At 39.3% G+C, this 21,284-nt stretch overlaps 1 protein-coding gene across 2 annotated transcripts in view; it reads left to right on the forward strand.

Moving 5' to 3' along the window:
* The window catches only part of LOC126412478 (uncharacterized), a 106,392-nt gene that overhangs the window by 52,023 nt on the left and 33,085 nt on the right, over positions 1-21,284 (forward strand). For both annotated transcript variants that reach the window (XM_050082100.1, XM_050082107.1), the window contains one exon: positions 6,214-6,422. In XM_050082100.1, the coding sequence (XP_049938057.1) occupies positions 6,214-6,422 (209 nt within the window). The remainder of the gene's footprint in view (positions 1-6,213; positions 6,423-21,284) is intronic.

Raw genomic sequence — 21,284 nt, forward strand, 5'->3', positions numbered from 1 at the left:
ACAGTATCATTAGGGAACATACGTACAAGTAAACTGAGATTTGCTCTAAAGTTTTCTGTTACATCAGGAGGCAAATCTGGTGGTCAAACGAAGGACCCTATTATAATTTTTTGCCCACCCTTGGTACAGAGTCTTGCCCTAACAATCTCACATGCAGCCTCCGTTTATATCTTGGTGCATTTGAGTCTCTTGTCTACTATGACAAATACGCCACATCCATCTCCCATTTCCCTATCCTTCGCTACATATTTGAAGATCACACTAGTGTTAATTTCACGTTTTAACCAGCTTTCTGTGCCTATCATTATGTGAGCTTCATTGCTTTTTAGGCGCTCTTCGAACTCTGGCACTTCGTTGCAAATGCTTAATCAGTTAACCAATAGGATTTTGGTACTCTCTGTGGGATACATTTCTTTGGATATTACTCTCATACTTCTGGGTTTCCCGCAACTTTCATTGTCTGGATTGGCTGGAGGGTTGTCTAAGCTAAAAAAAAGCCCTTGTGCATACCCACACAGTCAGTTACTTGGGTAGCTGCCTGTGATGTGTAGTGCACACCTGACATATTTAGGGGAACCCTATAACTCTCAACCCCATGACACAGGTCTAGGAAGTCACAGCCTAGCTTGTCACAGAACCTCAGAGTCTCTGTTTCAAGCCTTCCACTCCCCTCGGAGTCACTGGTTCAAGCCTTCCATTCAACTAAGAAATGCGTACAGTGCTGCAGATTGTGAGCTTTGTTGAAACTCCATAAGTAAGGTTGGTGTTCTCAACCCTCTCTACTAGTCGCTGGAATGATCCAAGTATAACCTCGGAGCCTACACAACAAGCATTGTTTGTTCCAACATGTGCCACAATTTGTAGTTGGTTGCACTGTGTTCCCTCAATGGCTGCTGAAATAGCCTCTTCAACATGCTGAATGAGGCCTCCAGGTGCACATCCACTAAGTATAATTGGTATTACTCCCCATCTCTTGCTGCAATTTCCCTAAGGGATCCATTATTCACCATACATTTGAACTGCTGACAATTATTAGCCCCCTACCATTTTGCCTTAGCCTCCTCTTGACATGGGACAACACAGGTTTCCCCAAAACAGGCAAAGTGAATCCCACTGACTCTGCTTCAGTGTCAATGGATGATAGCACCTCAAACTTGCTTGTTAGAGGGTTCAGTGTAACACCCCGAGTCCTCTTTCATTCCTGTCTACTCTGTACAGCATGCCTAGACCCAACATTGACATGCCACTCACAGTCTTGGGCTTGTAATTCCTGCAGAAGAGTCAGTGTCCACAGGAAAGGATATTACCTGAGGTATCTTGGGTACCTCTGGTACACAACTCTTGGCAACCCTCCCAGCACACCCTTTTGCAGCAGCTTCCATTCACCTACCAGCTGCTTACAAATAGAACCAATTCATCCTCTGCCTGAGAACAGCAAATACAGCGTGGTTGCATAATACCTGGTACAGTATTTTACAGAACAGTAAACAGTTTATGCCTGGTGCTGTATTTTACAGAGTATCAAAACAAATAACTTTGTACTTCTTTTAATTTACGAGTTTGATATGCTACAAATATTATCAGCAGTCTTTTGGAATATAAGTAATTTATTGCCAAAAACAAGATATCTATTGCAACAGGAAAATGGGTACCAGTTTTACTATTTCTCTGAAGCATTTTTCCAGTTTTGGTCACTAAGAAAGTTTGGCATTAGTGTTATTTTACAATAAATTTACACAATATACACTCTTATTAAAAGAGGGGACTAATATGGCACAGTACGTTTCTTATTCATGGTAACTGTAAATCACAAACACCGATATACTACAATTTAAGTTATACAAAACACTCATAAATTGTGGAAATCTTTGCAAGTATCCAAAACTTCTCAAAGTACCCCTTTTTCATGTAAATATATTCATGTAAATGTATAATGGAAATTTGGGAGCTTTTAGTTGTGAACGGGGGATATTGTGGCTGAGATTTCTGAAAATACAGTTAACCTTACAGCGGACAATACAACACTAAACAGTATGTTTCTGAAAACCACAGCTTATGTTTACAGTTGATGGTTTAATACTACAGTTTATATCTCAATACCCACACGAGTTTTGATAAAAACAGCACAGAAAGCACATTTAAATTTTACACCAAGTTTTTGTACCTAAGTTTTTAAAGGGAATTTATGTAACATATTTGATTTTACTCTTAAGACAAATGAAGGGCAGGGAGCTGGCTTATGTATGTAAGTATGAGTAAATAAACATGCAAATTGCTTGGATTTAGCAATTTAGTTAATTTTGTGTCCCCTTTTATGCTAGTGTGCTCAAGAAAAATGCTGCAGCTTCAGTATATCTCACAAAAACTATGTAAAACGTGATAGCGCAACAGACGCACATTTGCTTGGGGCGGCTATCAATCTATCATGTAGAGAACACTGCTAGTGCACTGTAACCACATGCTGATTTACACACACTGTCTTTTCTGGTAACTTCCGCTACCTCATGTTGTAGGACCAACCCCATTTGGCCCTGTAGTCACACTGGCCTCATGCCATGTGACATCCAAACGTCTGTGCATGATTGCATTATCTCTGCCACATGCTCCCACACTTTCATTAATTTCCATATACCTGGGAATATGTTATGTGATTGTACCTGTCTCAGTTAATATGTGTGTATCTCGTCCTTATAGCAATAAACAACAACTGTTGTTATATCTAAATATATACCAATACAGGGGCATGAAACAAAATGTACAGTAGATCATATACTCTTTGTAGAAAAATAGTATTGGGGGATAATGCTATCCCCTTTGTTCATACAGAATCACAACATCATAAAGTAATGAAAAAGTCAATTTGGTTGGTTAAAAAATCTACTTACTAAGCAGCAACAGGAGAAAACTTATGTAAACATTAAGGAAGTGTGCAAGTGGCTCTTTCTTTTGGTGGGAGGGTTGAAGGGAAAGAAAGTGGAATGAAGGAAAAGGACTGGCGAGGTTTAGGAAATGCGTACAGTTCGAAAAAGGTGCCCAGAATCCCAATCAGGGGAGATTTACTGTACAGGATTAAAGGAAAGATTTTCTTTGTATGTGTTTACTCCTGCTGCAGCTTGGTGAGTAGATTTTTTTCCATCCAATTATATTATCAATAATTGATTATTTTTTATTGATGTAAGAACCATACGCTGTTAGACCAGTCTACTGGCTTTGTTCATTTGGCTGGCAGTAGTCACAAAAATAGTGTCTGAAGAAATTGTTCAGTACAATGTAAACGTTACTCACATATGTGGAAAAGGAGAAAAACTTTTAAAGTTAGAAATGTAGGATCGTTCAGATTCATAAAGAATCTTGCATTGATCAGGTTAGTCCATGACAGAGATGAAGAGGAGAATAATTGAAGGAGAATAGAAGGATAATCAGTATTGTGGTAAATATCCCAAGGGTATTTTGTTGCAAACAACTATGTAAAGACCACGAGTATCCTCCTGATGAGGAAAAGCTGTGTGTCAGGTAGTGTGTTGGCAGCAAATGTTCCTCAGTTTACAATTGACAGTAAAAAACTGCACATAGACCATTACTCAAAAAGATTCATGTGTTAATGCAAAGCTGCTATAAAATAATGAACAGCATTTGTGAACTGACTTTGATGGACACTGAATTGTGAGATCTCAGCTTAAAAAATTGCATGCTGTGGTGGTCATAATTTTTATTGTCTATTTACCCTCAGACGTATGGATAAAATGATACTTTGGTTGACACTATTATTAGTTATCCAGACCATTTCTTGTGAGTGGAGATATTAATATAATGTGAAACACTTCCATTGCTTGCTACATTGACCAAACAATATGCAAATTCTTAGCATAAGAGGAATTGATGCTTTGTGTATTGAACAGGTGACAGATTTTTAAACTGTTACTGGTTTGTCATCTGCTATAACTCTGTCATTATGTGCACCGTGTTTTATGGGTACACATGACTGGCCTGTATATGGGGCATGCATTACCTCATACTTTAACTTTGCAGCAAATAGCAGTACTTGATGTGAGGGTGCAGAGTAATATGAACACTTTACACCGAAAATGCAAATTCTGGATAATCATCTCAACTAAGTTAATTACCAAAATTCATGTAAAAAAATTGAGTCTGCTTTGCTGTAAGGGAAAGAAAATTTGACTAAACAAATTAAGAACCACTTCACAGAACTTGCAACTTTTCAGATAAGGCCCACAAATCCATTAGAGAGAAAATGGCAGACTTTAGAAACATAAACTACATCTGCGTTTGCACAAAAACATGTATTGGTGTAACCTACATCTGACAGTGTAATGGCTTGTTGCTTACATAACTGTCATCCACCGTGACTGATGCTGGTGATATAAACAGCACGGTATCAAAATGCTGTGTGGAGATGGTAGATGATACCAGAAAATATGCACAGCTTGTAGGTAGAAGACCGTAATTGTCCCTTATAATTTGGAGCTTTACAGCTGAAGTACCTCATAATTCAGTGATCAGATCTTTTGTTACTATAGTGCTTGTCTGATAACTGCTTTAGTTTACAGAAATTTGCAATTAATGGGCTTCAGAATCACAAATAGTAACAGAGAACAGTGACACACTATTGTAAAATCATAAAACTTCTTCATTCACATAAGAGTGACATACTTTATCACTAGAGTTGTACATTAATACTGTTCAGTCAGTTAATTTTTTTTTTATCTGAGGGAATAGAATTATCCATTTAATGCACAGTTTATCATGTAAAAATTCTGTTGTCATCCTGCTCTACAGCTTATCAGATTATGACTAGTCTTTTTCCCTCACTAATGTATTTTTCATTTTTGGGTTAGCAAAAATATGTTTATTGACTAACAGTTTGGTTTTAACACTTAGAATGCACATGACTTATATTACAGTGAGTACAGGGAATGGGAAAGTGTAGTTGACTATAGTGCCTGCTGAATTCATAGTTTCTACAGTAATAAGTATATGCCAGTAGATATAAAAATTCTTTATTACTGAAACTTTTGTTATCATCATTCGTAGAAAAAAATTAGTATACATGTACACTGTAACACACTACAAAGAATGAATTTCACTTTGGCCATATGTTTTATGTGCATCTTTGTATTGTAAATTGACTGTGAAACAAATTTAATTTCTTGTTTATATATGTACTTCAATGTAACAATCCTTTTTCATTTTTTTCTGCAGTCAGTACTATTGAATAGCAGTTTCCATCTATGTACATATTTCCAACACTATTACGTTTAAAGTACTCCAAAGAAGTTTTAAAATTCCGACTACAAATTCTACAACCAAGAAATAATTTCTGAAGAAAACAAACACACAGCTTTTTGCCAGCTTGCAGATGGCTTGTTACCTATGAGACAAGCATCAAAAGACCAGTCCATACCCTTGAGAGATTTCCAGAGTATATCTGTAGATACAGCTGTTTACAGACTAAATTAAGAGAATTCAGATCCACTTACTACAAAAACAATTAATATTTTTACTGCCCAAACACGTTTCGGGATCTTTGTGCTGTTGTTAATACTCAGGTGTTGTTCTTTAGAATGTTAGATGCTGTAGGATCTTCTTTATATTGTTGTATAGTTTGCCATAGTTTTTTTCTTGGTTTCTGTTCTCATCTGTGTGCTTACATGTTGCAAAATATGCACAGAAACATGTTATACGTTTTAATGAAGAACTCTTGAAAGTTGGACATTGTTACTTTGAGTATTCTTCATGAAAAATGTGAACTGTGTTTTGTGTGTGTTTGTGAAACAAATGTGCATTCAGTGAGGTCAGGAACCAAGGAAAAAACTGTGACAAGCTCTATAATAATGTAAATAGGGTGCTATAGAACCAAACATTCTAATGACGACCTGAAAAAAATACCTGCTGTCAAAAAATATTTTGGCACTAAAAGTATTTGTTGTTTGCATACTAGGCAGTTTGATACAAAGTTTAAATTTCTTTGAACAGTTTATGCTTTGATTCTTGAGACAGCATGAAAGATTTTGGTTTATATACTTCTTATTGTCAACATTTTGTGGAAATATTTGTTCTGGCCTAACATTGTTCATCATTACAATTATCAGTTGTCTTTTGTAATGAATTAGAAACTTAACTTTCTTCCTCATATCATATTGTACCATTTTCTGCAGATAATGAAGAAAAGGTTTTGTGTATGTTCTATTGTAGGCAATTCTAGCAATTGGAAGGTTCTGGAGATCGATTTTCTAGGACCATTGCCCAAAAATGGCCCATTCAAACGTGCTCGTTGTTTAAACTGTAACCAGCTTGGCCATATTCTTCAGCAGTGTCCAGACCCTATTAGGGAGATTTGTTGCTGTATGTGTGGTGCAAGGGGACATACTAAACACACTTGCCCCAACAAAATTTGTTTACAGGTATGAAATTAATATTAATACAATGTGTTTTAGATTACTCTTTAATTTCCTTGTACTTTCATTTGTATTCTAGATGGCATTGCTAACTTTCACACTATTACCAGTACAGGCCACCATGGTTTGTGCCCAGATTATTTATGAGTGAATAGTTTTTTTCTGTATAAGTGCACAAGAGGTACATGCTGAACAGCAGGTTGATAAAATGACCTTCAAATTGACTTTGAATAACAATTACTATGTTTATTGTTGTTCTGAAATAGACATAATGTAAATCAAGAATAACTCATATTTAATCATGTGTGAGTGTGTAAACTTAAGAAACTGAGTTTTCTTTCCATAGTAATAACAAATATAAATAAACCAGTATATACAGTGAGATGATAAAATAATTTATAACATAACATAAACAACCTTTGAAATGAAAATTGTGTTATGTGTAAGGTGATGTACACTAGTTTCCAAAAATCAAGAAAAAAATAACCAAAATATGATCAAAGTGTGGAACATGACACAGCATAAATAAAACTTGAAAATATAGTTCAAGAAGAAATGTTCAAATTGCTTGAAATGTACAAAATGGATATGTTGGTGTTGTCTACCCCCAAGTAACTTTAATATGAAATGTGATTACCTGATGCACCTATGAAGCAATGTATGCTACTGTTATAGTGGCGTACAAGCAAGAAAGCGGGTGCCTGATGTGTCTTTCACAGAAAGGGGAGGATAATACTTTGTCGCATTGCTGTTGTGTGTCCCACGTCACTCCCTTCAGCTGTTGCACATCTCGTTAACTGGCAATGCTGGCACATTGAGCCACTGTTTCTCCTTCTGAATTTCCCTATATAAATTTATATGCTAATAAAACTCATTCTGTAATTTCTTAATGTAATACTTGCTGTGTTTGCTTTATCCTCCCTCGCTCCCTCCCTCCCTCCCCCTCTCTCTCTCTCTCTCTCTCTCTCTCTCTCTCTCTCTCTCTCTCTCTCTCTCTCTCTCTCTTTGCGTGTGTGTTTTTATATCTGTCTCAGTTGGATTCTTAAACTACAAGTATTTTAGTCTTTTCTCATCTTCTTCTTCTTCTTCTTCTTCTTCTTCTTCTTCTTATTCCTCCTCTGCTCCTCCTCCATCTCCTCAGCTGTCATGTTACTGGGTAGCTTGTACCATCTACTATTTATCATAGGTATTCTTTTCAGGCACAGTTCTTTTACCTCTGCAGAAATGCTTCCTTTTTTATGAAGTTTGTAAACTTTCTTTGCCATCCATTCTATCTCTCTTCCTCCACTTTTTCTTCTGATAGATTGATAAAGCATATCACTTGACCCATATCAGGCTGTTCCAGGCCAGCTCCATGGGTTAAAGATGTGTAAGGGTGCTCAGGGGCTCGCCAGGCGGGCAGGTGCTGGGGATATGCCACACAAAGGGGTCCACTTTTATTACGTGTGCGCTCTGCTGCATTATGTGCCTATTGCTTAGTTACGTCTTGCTACATAGTGACAACAGTGAGTTCTAAAAGCGTCTTGTTGCCATTTTTGCTAAATTGGGAAGAATTGTATGGTATCATGAGAGCCACGCGAGATTAGCAGAGTGGTCTAAGGCACTGCAGTCATGGACTGTGCGGCTGGTGCTGGCGGAGGTTCGAGTCCTCCCTTGGGCATGGGTGTGTGTGTTTGTCCTTAGGATAATTTAGGTTAAGTAGTGTGTAAGCTTAGGGACAGATGACCTTAGCAGTTAAGTCCCATAAGATTTCACACACATTTCAACATTTGGTATCATGAGATGGTATCATGATCTTCATGCAGAAGAATTTAGCAAAACACACAGGAATGCAGCTGACATCATATCTATGTTTGGCTCAACATATGGTTGTAAACTATGTTTTCTATAATGAAGAGAGTGAAAACTGCAAAAAGATCCCAGCTGTGTGACCCAACACTTAAGAGTATTCTGTATGTTGCAGCAGAACTTGACTACTATAGTTCAATTCTTTTATCTTGGCGGCTCGTGCATGCCCGCCCAGACGCGGGAGATTGCTGCGTTGCCAGTTGCACACGATGCACGCGCCAATAGAAGCAGCGCCATAGTATAGCATAGTTTGCAAGCTTACGTTTAGGGGGGAGCGCGCAGTTCATGAAGTAAAGCTACCACAGCCGCATTAACCCTTTCGCTGCTACAAAGAAGTGCTCCCTGCATGTCACTGCACTGCTCGCCTGTGCAGACACATCGTGTTCCGACTGCTTTGACACTCTTATCAATCGATTCCACAAAAACAATTTGGCCCAAAAATTAGATTTTTACACATCTTCTTGACTGATACCTTCCCCCCCATAAATGACGTAATTTTGTTTCGATGTTCAACGCAGTTATTATGCAGCATTAAATATAGCAAACAATTGCACGAAATTTTGAAGAGTTTGCAGAGGTAAAAATCCATAGAGTACACAGTAAATTTTATATGAAATTTAGGTATCTTGTCCACATTTCGTTCTCAACATTGTGGCAACTAAAATCGACCATACAGAAATATACGCTGTGGACTTCTACCTCTGCAAAGTCTTCAAAATTTCATGCAGTGGTTTACTATATTTAATGCTGCATAATAAGTGCGTTGAACATCGAAACAAAATTAAGTCATTTATGGGGGGGAAGGTATCAGTCAAGAAGACGTGTAAAAATCAAATTTTTGGGCCAAATAGTTTTTGTGAAATCGAATGATAAGTGTATCAAAGCAGTGGGAACACCATGTGTCTGCACAGGCGAGCAGTGCAGTGATGACAAAATCGCGCACAGCGTGGAATGCGGCAAGCACGTGTCTGCAGCAGCGAAAGGGTTAATAAAGAGACAAAGCACTAGGAATTTCAAAAAATTGCATTCAAACGCATATAATTCGTGAAGTAAGGCACTTCGATATTGTTTTAAAATAATGAAAATATTAAGCACCACACAAGGTTGAACTCATAACCTTTCACTTAGCAACCCAACACCTTAACCGTTACGCTAACACACCTCATCTGACTACATAACGCCATGAGTGAGTACATAACGCAGTGAGGACTATAATATGTCACGCAAAATATTGACAAACACTGTTGGTATGACTACGAATTACTCACGCTTCATCGAAGTACAATAGGAAATAGACAATTACCGCTGTTCTTTATTGCGAAAAAGCGGTTCGTGAGAGTGATACAAATACCTTTCCTTGCTATCGCCTGAATTAGGAGTCTTATTGCTTGTTTGGTTTAATTAATTAATAGAATATGAAGCAATTGGTATAAAGAATGCTTTTTCCAAACTTTCTATAAAAGAATGTCTGCTATCAAGACATTGCTTTTGTTCTATTACTTTATTTATGACTGAACGTTTCTAAAACTGAAGACACTCGTCCATGCTCTGCACTGCAGTCGAGATGTGGCAACGTCGTTCTCTGTTCATTGGCTGACTGTGTTTTGTGACGTCAGATGCGCAGAACGAACCTAAACTCGGCCGCCAACATAAATGACATGCACTTTAACACCGAATATTTCATTAATTGTGAATAAACAGAACTGTATTTCTCAAACTAAAATATATTTGTACATTTGGCCAATATTAATGTGTTTTGTTAACTATAATTAGTCGCCTTGTATTGCCTTGTCCATGGTCTCCTCCATAGCCACTGTTTTGTGCACAGTGCTGCATGTAAGCTACTTGTCCAGCCCTGTCCACCTGACCTGCATCATTGCATGAACATGCACAGGCTGTTCACTCACTCATACCTACTGGTGCCCATGGGCTTCCGACTCCTTGCAGCTGAGGTCTTGAGCTGGAACAGCCCGACCTATATGATCTATTTGTCTACTTTTTCTGTCACGCATTTTCTAATGTTATTGGTTTGTTGCGTCATTCACTATTCTTAATGCGTCATCATTGTTTATTTTCTCAATTCATGATTCTCTAGCATGCCTCCAGCACTACATTTTGAACGCTCTAATTTTATTTTTTTTTGCCTCCTCCAGAGGCCCAGCTCTTAATCCATACGATGCTAGACTTGATAAAAATTTTGGTGAGGTACTTTTCCATCTTCGTTGACATCCATTTTTAATGTTAATATCTCTCTTTTGTGACTTGATGCTTTGGCATGTACTGTTCATTTTGCTTCTGATTTCTCTTCCTCTTACTCCATCTTTACATCTCATTCTGAGCTTGTCCATCCCTTTTTATGTATTGTTTATATATTTATTTTTACTTGGAATTTTTGCTCCTGAAGGGAAGTATTGTACAACCATTCTGTCGCCATGTCATTTCTACAGTTCTTTCAGTTGACTTTTCCTTTTGATACAGTTAACAGCCCCGTGACATAAGCCTCATGACAGAATAAGATTGTTTTGTGAAAGATCTTGTATGTCCCTTTATTATTTGTGTGGTGAATATCTGTTTTTGGAATTCTCACAATAATTTTGCTTCACGATATTGACTTCATACTTCTTACCGCAAAGGTTTCAGTAAATTCAAAGGTTTTTCATTGATCTGCAGCCATTATTCTCTGCTTTTGTTACTCGTGCAAAATGTTTCTTCATAGAAGAATATTTACATTATGACCCTACTGTTACCTTCCCGTAATTATCTATTTCCCACCGTGTACATTTTTTATCATTTCCATCAAATTCCTATGTTCACAATGTTAATTCACACCCACTTTTGCATCAACATAATTTTCCCAAAATTTACACTTCATGAAATAATGTTCTTGGAGGGGGGAAAAAAACTGATTTAATTGACGTAAGATGATGCTGGCATGGCATTGACCTTCAAATAGTGTTTACAAACATTACATGGTTAACTTTCATGACACCAGGATTCTCCACTTAGCAGATCTGAATCAGTAAAAAAACACTTTGTGCTTTGTCTGCTGCCACTGCCAAGCTCTGCTCAGTATGATGGCTGATGGGAGTAACTAGGTTTGTTCAGATAAAGGTAGCTTGACTGACAACAACCATTTTCAAACTGCCTTTACTGCAGATACACAGCTTTGCGATTGTCGAGACACATTAGTTTCATTTGAGCAGCTGCCAGAGAGTTACTTTCACTGCTACTCTACTGCTACGGTGACAAATGAACCCTGTGTTTGGTGTGTTCACTGCTGAAACATTTCTTATCCCACTTTTGCATGGAATTTCATTGATTGGTCACCTGGGCCACTAGTTGTCAATCCTGAATTTATTTTTATGCCGTGCTGGATTGCATTGTTCCAAAACGAAAATGCTGTGTTTGGTAGTTATCATAAGCAGTATGCACAGTAACAAAATGCCACACTTAAATACACCGATGCTTTAAGAATCTATCAAAAGTACATTATTTTTTGTGTAACTTGATGCAATTAAAATGGGTAAATGTTACTTTGCTGTATAATTGTGTTACCTTCAATCCATCTCTGTTTACCATTCTGAATCAACCTACTTTCTAATCTTGTACTTTATGAATCCTACACTCCTGGAAATTGAAATAAGAACACCGTGAATTCATTGTCCCAGGAAGGGGAAACTTTATTGACACATTCCTGGGGTCAGATACATCACATGATCACACTGACAGAACCACAGGCACATAGACACAGGCAACAGAGCATGCACAATGTCGGCACTAGTACAGTGTATATCCACCTTTCGCAGCAATGCAGGCTGCTATTCTCCCATGGAGACGATCGTAGAGATGCTGGATGTAGTCCTGTGGAACGGCTTGCCATGCCATTTCCACCTGGCGCCTCAGTTGGACCAGCGTTTGTGCTGGACGTGCAGACCGCGTGAGACGACGCTTCATCCAGTCCGAAACATGCTCAATGGGGGACAGATCCGGAGATCTTGCTGGCCAGGGTAGTTGACTTACACCTTCAAGAGCACGTTGGGTGGCACGGGATACATGCGGACGTGCATTGTCCTGTTGGAACAGCAAGTTACCTTGCCGGTCTAGGAATGGTAGAACGATGGGTTCGATGACGGTTTGGATGTACCGTGCACTATTCAGTGTCCCCTCGACGATCACCAGTGGTGTACAGCCAGTGTAGGAGATCGCTCCCCACACCATGATGCCGGGTGTTGGCCCTGTGTGCCTCGGTCGTATGCAGTCCTGATTGTGGCGCTCACCTGCACGGCGCCAAACACGCATACGACCATCATTGGCACCAAGGCAGAAGCAACTCTCATCGCTGAAGATGACACGTCTCCATTCGTCCCTCCATTCACGCCTGTCGCGACACCACTGGAGGCGGGCTGCACGATGTTGGGGCGTGAGCGGAAGACGGCCTAACGGTGTGCGGGACCGTAGCCCAGCTTCATGGAGATGGTTGCGAATGGTCCTCGCCGATACCCCAGGAGCAACAGTGTCCCTAATTTGCTGGGAAGTGGCGGTGCGGTCCCCTACGGCACTGCGTAGGATCCTACGGTCTTGGCGTGCATCCGTGCGTCGCTGCGGTCCGGTCCCAGGTCGACGGGCACGTGCACCTTCCGCCGACCACTGGCGACAACATCGATGTACTGTGGAGACCTCACGCCCCACGTGTTGAGCAATTCGGCAGTACGTCCACCCGGCCTCCCGCATGCCCACTATATGCCCTCGCTCAAAGTCCGTCAACTGCACATACGGTTCATGTCCACGCTGTCGCGGCATGCTACCAGTGTTAAAGACTATGATGGAGCTCCGTATACCACGGCAAACTGGCTGACACTGACGGCGGCGGTGCACAAATGCTGCGCAGCTAGCGCCATTCGACGGCCAACACCGCGGTTCCTGGTGTGTCCGCTGTGCCGTGCGTGTGCTCATTGCTTGTACAGCCCTCTCGCCGTGTCCGGAGCAAGTATGGTGGGTCTGACACACCGGTGTCAATGTGTTCTTTTTTCCATTTCCAGGAGTGTATATTGGACCTACATAATCTGTATGGCCTCCAGAAAGCTCTCAAAACAAGTACACTGTTATAGCAGTGCAGATAAGTGGTGCCTATGTTTTATTTGTGTTGGCAAGTTTTATTTTTGAATTCCTTGATGAAAAAGGCTATTTTTTAAACACAAGGTTCCTGTTGTACAAACGTAGCCATTCGTTTTATGTCACATACTTCGAGTGTGTACATTTCATTTCTTGCTGTTACTTCCAACAGACTCAGTGGAATAGAATGTGAAATAGATGAATAGTTGGAAAAGAGATACTGTACATATATCTGTTGGCTTTGTGCTTTTCATTGCTCATTTCTGAGTGAGAAAGTCTGAGCTAGGTGGAGAGGGCAACCAGACATAGTACTGTGTCAGCATCTGCTTCCGTGTTGTGTTGTGCACTAAATCACTCTTAATTCTTGTTCTTAGATATTAAAGTTCAAGAAAGTAGTTATACATAGTTTCAAGTTGAAATTAATTTTGCTTCATTAATTTTTTTGCATTCTTATATAACACCAGTCAATTATGCACAGTAGCAACATGATCAAAATAACTCTGAGAATGTATGGTATAAAGTTTTTCCATTCTTTTATTAATCTGAATTAATGAAAGATAAAAGTGGGGTGTATAACGGTATAAAAAAAAGTTCACAAAATATGTTGTACATATGAACCAATTACTTTACCAAAGAATGACATTCTTAAAATTTAAAACACTAACAACACAAATTAAAAATTAATGTGAAGACTTGTGATCAAATAACTCTTTTTTTTTGTGGAAGGCAGATGTGTAAAAACTCATTTAGTTTGCTAAAGCAGTCGATATATTTGAAATGAAGTACTACTGACAAAATTTGCCTCCTTACTCACCTTCAAGTGAACTTTTATGAGTGTATGTATGCATAGCATTAGCAGAGTCTACATTACATCTTAAGAGCAGCAAGAGATCAGAAAACATGCCAAGAGCACTGGAATTTTGTAAACCACACTAAAAATTATAATTCTTCTTCAAATTCACATTTGTATGTCCAGATTCACAATGAAGCTTTCTGTGTGGTTTTTGGAATGCCAATTAGAATAATCTATCACATTTAGTTCTTAATTATGTCCTAACATGTGATCTATTGATGCTATACTCGTGAGGAAATGAAAATGTGCACATGAATGAGAGTAAACGTTTGAAAATATTCAGTAGTGTGTAATGGAATACATTTTTCAAATAAAGTGACTGCCTCAGTGGAATAGAATAGTTCATTTTATTTGAATAATAAAAACCAAATTTCTTTAGCTAGCTGACCAAAAAAAATAAAAAAAATTCCGGTGTTCTGCAAGATGAGTAATGCTGCTAATAACATGGAGTTAAAATTATTAATGAGATAGTTGAAATAATTACATTTAATTTAGTCTTCTGCGAGTGTGTTAATGTATTTGAATTCACTTGATATCATCCAGTCATAGAAATGTATTTTTGTTTCCATGTGACATGAGAGCTGTACAGGAAATAAAAACAGCAAACACCAGAATAGTGACAACGTAAACCTGAGGTCTACACCACTCAATTTCAGATAGCTCTGCACATGCACGAGTCTGGCAGATTGGGCACACCAGAAAAATTTTTGTGGGTAGCATCGTGCTGCTTGTACTAGTTAATGCCTTTGTCTTCTATGTGTTGCTCAAATGTTTTTCTTTTAAATAATGTAATGCTGCACCAGTTGTGTTTCCCCCCCCCCATATTCAGCATGAAATGTTTACTCTGCATCTGCAGTTTACTCTAGTGTTCATAGTAAAGTGCCTGGCAGGGGGTTCATTGAACTATGTTCAAGCTATTTCTCTACCATTACACTCTTGAACAGCGCATGAGAAAAACAGACATTTAAATCTTACTGTGAGAGCTCTGATTTCTCTTATTTTATTATGGTGATTATTTCTCCCTATTCAGGTCAGCATCTGTAAATATTTTCACATTTGGATGAGAAAGTTGGTAATTGAAATTTTTTGAGAAAATCCTGCTGCAGTGAAAAACGACGTGGTGTATATTCAGTGCATACCTCGGGGGCTTAAGTCCCAGTTTTTGCCACAAGCCCTTCTGGTACTCCCTAGTGTCATTTTTGCCTTGGAGCAGATGCTCTTAATGTGAGGAGTCCATGTTAGTTTCTCATCTAAGGTTACTGCTAGATATTTCACTATCCCTTTCACTGGTAGAGTTTCATGGAAGAGCTTTAGGTTCCAACTTGAGTGTTGGATACGCCTCTTCGTGAATGGCGCCACAACAGTCTTCTTAGGCCACAACAGTCTTCTTAGGATAAACCCTTAGATCCTGTTTAATGCAACAGTCTTGTACAATGTCCAGTTCTCCTTGTGCCATATTTCTAACTGTGTCAGTAAACTTGCAAAGTATTACTATGACAAGGTCATCTGTGTATCCTTGGGAGAAGCATTGTCTGGAATTTAGTTCCTCAATGAGTACATTCACCACTAGATTCCACAATAAAGGGGAAAGAACTACTCCTTGTGGGCAACCTGTAGTATTGTTAATTACCATCTTTTCATTCATTATGGTAGCCTCTACCTTCCTTCCACTAAGTGTGGCCCTGGTCCACTGACATATAGTGGTCCTTAGGTCATGCATCCCTGCTGCCCTTACCACGGAATTGAAGGTCGTGTTACTGAAGGCCCCCTCGATATCCAGGAAGATGCAGAGGGCTATTTCTTGGAAGCGAAGTGCTATCTCCACCCTCCCGAATTGATGGAGAGCTGTCTCACATGATTTACCTGGTTGATATGTGTGTTGTTTTGAATGTAGAGGGGCCCTAATTAGCCTCCTTTCCCCTACTTATACATTAACCAGTTTTTCCTTTATTTTGAGAATGGAGGAGGACGGACTCATTGGTCTCATATCCTTGGCCTTGATACGATCAATTCTCCCTGGCTTTGGAATGAAGACAACCTTCACTACCCTCCAAGCATTGGGAATGATTTCTACTGCTAGGCTAACCCTGAATAACCTGCATAGGACTCTTATGAGATTCGTTCCTGCCTGTTGCAGGAGAGCTGGAAAGATTCCGTCTGGGCCAGGTGACTTGAATGGTTGGAATGTTCCCACCGCCCATTGGATTTTATTGAAGTTGACAAACAGTATAAGTGATGCTTTGCCTGTCTGTGTGGTTTTCTGTGTAATGAAGGTTGCACAGTACCATACAACAACAAAAAGATGATGACGGTGCAAAAGAGGCAGTACAACACACAGGCATCACACAAAATACATATATAAATATTTGCAGTTGGCAATGAGAATAAATTCTTGAAACATGATGTGCTAAGCATGGAAAAAATACATAACTGGTGCAGTGCTTGATTATTAAAATAATGACACCCTGTTACAAGCTTTCCGAAAACATCGATTATGATGAATGAATGCATAGTGTAGTTGACAAGCTGCAGACTTCATTTCTTCAATGTATCTTGTTCTGATCAACATTTTCCCACAAATTCATTTTGCAGCTATTTGTTTACATTGTGCTGGGTCTGCTAGTAGCGCTTCCAAGCAATCATAGATGTCAGTACTCTCCTGAAACAGTGAGCGAGAAACCTAGCAGAAGTTCTTCTTTTTGTTTGTATTTTTCCATATCTCAATTGATAGGGATTGGAGGGTTAATAAGGTAAGTAAAACAATAAGGAATGATAATAATAAGGTAGGCAAATAAATTTTTCAAACTTCTTGAGATAGCAAACAACTAAAATGTTACTCGAGGTCACTTTACAATGGCTCTTCCAGTCACTGTTACGTGTTCTCACTTTTCTTCGAACAACTAGATAGATGGTACTTGTTAAATAAACATTTGAAACAAATATATTCACGGCACCAAGAACATCTAATGACTGCAATCTATCGACAGCTAGACTGTTCCTTCCGAAGAGTCGGCGGGAAACAAACTTGGTTTACATTTTAAAATATCTCTTTTTTGGGAATTAATTTTGATGAGTACCATGCATACGATATCATTGCCTGAAAAATTGGTGCTGAAAGTTGGTTATGAATCATGCTGTGAATAGTTATTGCATCTGTGCTGTTGTGCAATTCCCGCTGGGTTTCCAGGAGCACACTGCAATTCTGAAGCCCGGAAATAAACTTTTTAACCTGGCGATAGAAATAAACATTCCATGGCTGGCACACAGGTTTGTAGTTTGGCGGTATTACTTTTACTGTGGACGTTGGCTGACCCTCGCCGTCTATAAACTTTGTGCCACATATTGTAGTATTAATTTTTCCACTCCAGGAATCTGATATTAGACAAAACTTGTTATCAGAAACGTACGGTTTTCAAAACATTCTCAAGAAATTTTCTGTAAATTGCATTCGTCAGTTTCCTGGATTTCGAGCAGGTAATGTAAACATTTTTCAACAAGTCGGTTAAATGATTGACCTCTTCTATAACCAGAGGACCAAATGTAACATCTGTTTCCTGTAAACACAGGGAAACCTTAGGCAAACACTTTTCTAGAGGCTGTGATGGCATATTGCGCTGTGTACGAATGTGTTAGTTTGTTTTTACCATCAACTGCGACAAGGGTTCGTTTTTCTCCCTTATGTGATTTAATGTGTGTCGAATGTTCACCCGATACTCACATCCTGTTTGATTGATGTTGATCATGTAATCGCGATTAAAACCGGTCATAAGTGATGCCATTTGTGTGCTGGAAAGAGCCGCCACTTTCTGTTGTTGTTGTTGTTGTGGTGGTCTTCAGTCCTGAGACTGGTTTGATATAGCTGTCCATGCTACACTATCCTGTGCAAGCTTCTTCATCTCCCAGTACCTACTGCAGCCTACATCCTTCTGAATCTGCTTAGTGTATTCATCTCTTGGTCTCCCTCTACGATTCTTACCCTCTACGCTCCCCTCCAGTACTAAATTGGTGATCCCTTGATGCCTCAGAACATGTCCTACCAACCGATCCCTTCTTCTAGTCAAGTTGTGCCACAAACTCCTCTTCTCCCCAATTCTATTCAATACCTCCTCATTAGTTATGTGATCTACCCATCTAATCTTCAGCATTCTTCTGTAGCACCACATTTTGAAAGCTTCTATTCTCTTCTTGTACAAACTATTTATCGTCCATGTTTCACTTCCATATATGGGTACACTCCATACAAATACTTTCAGAAACGACTTCCTGACACTTAAATCAATACTTGTTGTTAACAAATTTCTCTTCTTCAGAAACGCTTTCCTTGCCATTGCTAGTCTAAATTTTATATCCTATCTACTTCGACCATCATCAGTTATTTTGCTCCCCATATAGCAAAACGCAAAACTCCTTTACTACTTTAAGTGTCTCATTTCCTAATCTAGTTCCCTCAGCGTGACCCGACTTAATTCGACTACGTTCCATTATCCTCGTTTTGCTTTTGTTGTTGTTCATCTTATACCCTCCTTTCAAGACACTATCCAGTTCATTCAACTGCTCTTCCAAGTCCTTTGCTGTCTCTGACAGAATTACAATGTCATCGGGGAACCTGAAAGTTTTTATTTCTTCTCCATGAATTTTAATACGTACTCCGAACTTTTCTTTTGTTTCCTTTACTGCTTGCTCAATATACAGATTGAATAGCATCGGGGAGAGGCTACAACCCTGTCTCACTCCCTTCCCAACCACTGCTTCCCTTTCATGTCCCTCGACTCTTATAACTGCCACCTGGTTTCTGTTCAAATTGTAAATAGTCTTTCGCTCCCTGTACTATACCCCTTCCACCTTCAGAATTTGAAAGAGATTATTCCAGTCAACACTGTCAAAAGCTTTCTCTAAGTTTACAAATGCTAGAAACATAGGTTTGCATTTCCTTAATCTTTCTTCTAAGATAAGTCATAGGGTCAGTATTGCCTCACGTGCTCCAACATTTCTACGGAATCCAAACTGATCTTCCTCGAGGTCGGCTTCTACCGGTTTTTCCATTCGTCTGTAAAGAATTTGCGTTAGTATTTTGCAGCTGTGACTTTCTGTATATCCTCTATGTATTGTACCTCCTTATGAGAGACATAGTGACGTGCCGTTCATGAATTTTATACTCCGATTTGAAATTTCTTGCCCAAGATAATGTTGCAGCAAACGTAAAATCCTTGTTGGGCGTATATTGAAGCACTGCATGTGCAGCCCACTCCTGAAGTATTCTCATTGTTACATTCTCGTTACGATAATGAGATTTGACAAATCAGTCATATGTCCACTTATTTATCGCCTGGTAATTGTCATATTTTGTCCCTTCTTTAACATCACTTTCCCACAATTTCAAGTCCTTCTTCCTTTTCAGGGCTGTTGTTGCTCCATTCTTTTGCTGTGTTTGTATGTTCCAATTTGGATGATTCCTGGCTAGCGCTACCACTTTACTTTTACTTCAAGGGGTATAGCGCCGTAGTTCAATCGTTTAGTAACCGGTTCGTAATACTCATCAGGAACAGATGAGGCACATATTCCCAGTGACGTGGAGATTTCCAAAGTGTTATGACCATTTAGCGATTCACTAGTCGGGATATCTTCCACTGAATCACCTTCTGCTTCGTCTTCATGGTATAGTACCTCAGTATCAACAAAATTCATTTCGTTCGTCAGCTCCAAAAATCACTCGACGATAGCCACTCCTATCAATCTGGAACACTGAGTAACAGAACAGCCTGTTTCCAGTAGTACATTGATAATGCATCTGTCTTGCAACACTTTACCAACCAAAACACAGTGTCGGTAACTTCCGCTTGCCATCGTCTGTGACAGGCTCCCAACTGTATATTACAGCGCTAGACGAAGGGTGTACATCCTCCATTATTCAAATTATGCACCTGAAAGATTTTACACAACAAACAATAATTAGTTACGACAGCATAAACAGACAAGCTAATTACTACAAACCACATACAGTACTCATCATATGTTACTTACAGAAGAACACTGTATTCATTCACAAAATGTATTTCATTCGGCGCATTAACTGTGGAAAAATCCCTACATGTATCCGCGAGGTTCGCAGCAGCCTAATGACGGAAAACAACTCTTTTTGATTGACTTCTATAAGGCTCGTGCCGGACATCACTATTCCAGGTTCACAACTATGAGATGACGAAGAGGCAACCAGGACAACGTAACTCTCCCCGCGTGCATTCTGTCCCGTGCCTCGCTGTAAAGAAGCGTCGTGCAGTTGGCTATCTGTGACCCCTCGTGAGGGATTCGCAGTACTCTTACTCGGAGTTATTTTCATGTGATCAGTCTTAAAAGTTTAATACTTTACTATCAATTGGGATATGGAAAAATACAAACGAAAAGAATAACATCCGCTAGGTTTCTTCGATATTGGAACCTGGGGTTTCTGGTACCCAGCCAGTTACCTTGGCCGTTGCACTATCTGCGCTGTCGGCGAAATGCATTTACCAGGTGGATACAGAAGCAGCAGTTGTAAAAATTTCTTTCTTCGACTTCTGGAAAAGTTTGCATTTGCGGACCCCATACCTAATGATGAAAAATGCTCTATTTACAATTATCTATCGATCTTTCCAATTTTGAGTCGATTGCTCATCATAACCTTTAGGGGTGATTTTCTCAAAATTGCAGGGGTGTTGACCCAAAATATCTTAGTCCTTCGTTTTAGGTTTTACACAAACGACCTACCAAATTTGAGCCGAATTGGTTGACCGTGTCTGAGGCCTTCCCCTTGTAAGTGGTGGAGACCATCTTGATTGTTTCTCTTATGATTCCATGCAAGATGTGACATGCATTGTTCCAGCTGTCAAACGGGGTGATTTTGGACACTGTGGAGATTTCAGACAGTATAGTTTATCTGCTCTTTCCCACTGCATAGTAACAAATTGCCACTCATTTTCATTTGAGCACACCAGTTATTTGAAGCGTGAGATAGTATTCATTGCGTTCCATGACTTTTATTTTCGGTCAGTTGTTTACCTAGTAAATATATGATGAAC

The sequence above is a fragment of the Schistocerca serialis genome, chromosome 1, assembly GCF_023864345.2.
Source record: "Schistocerca serialis cubense isolate TAMUIC-IGC-003099 chromosome 1, iqSchSeri2.2, whole genome shotgun sequence".
NCBI classification, from domain to species: Eukaryota; Metazoa; Arthropoda; class Insecta; order Orthoptera; family Acrididae; genus Schistocerca; species Schistocerca serialis.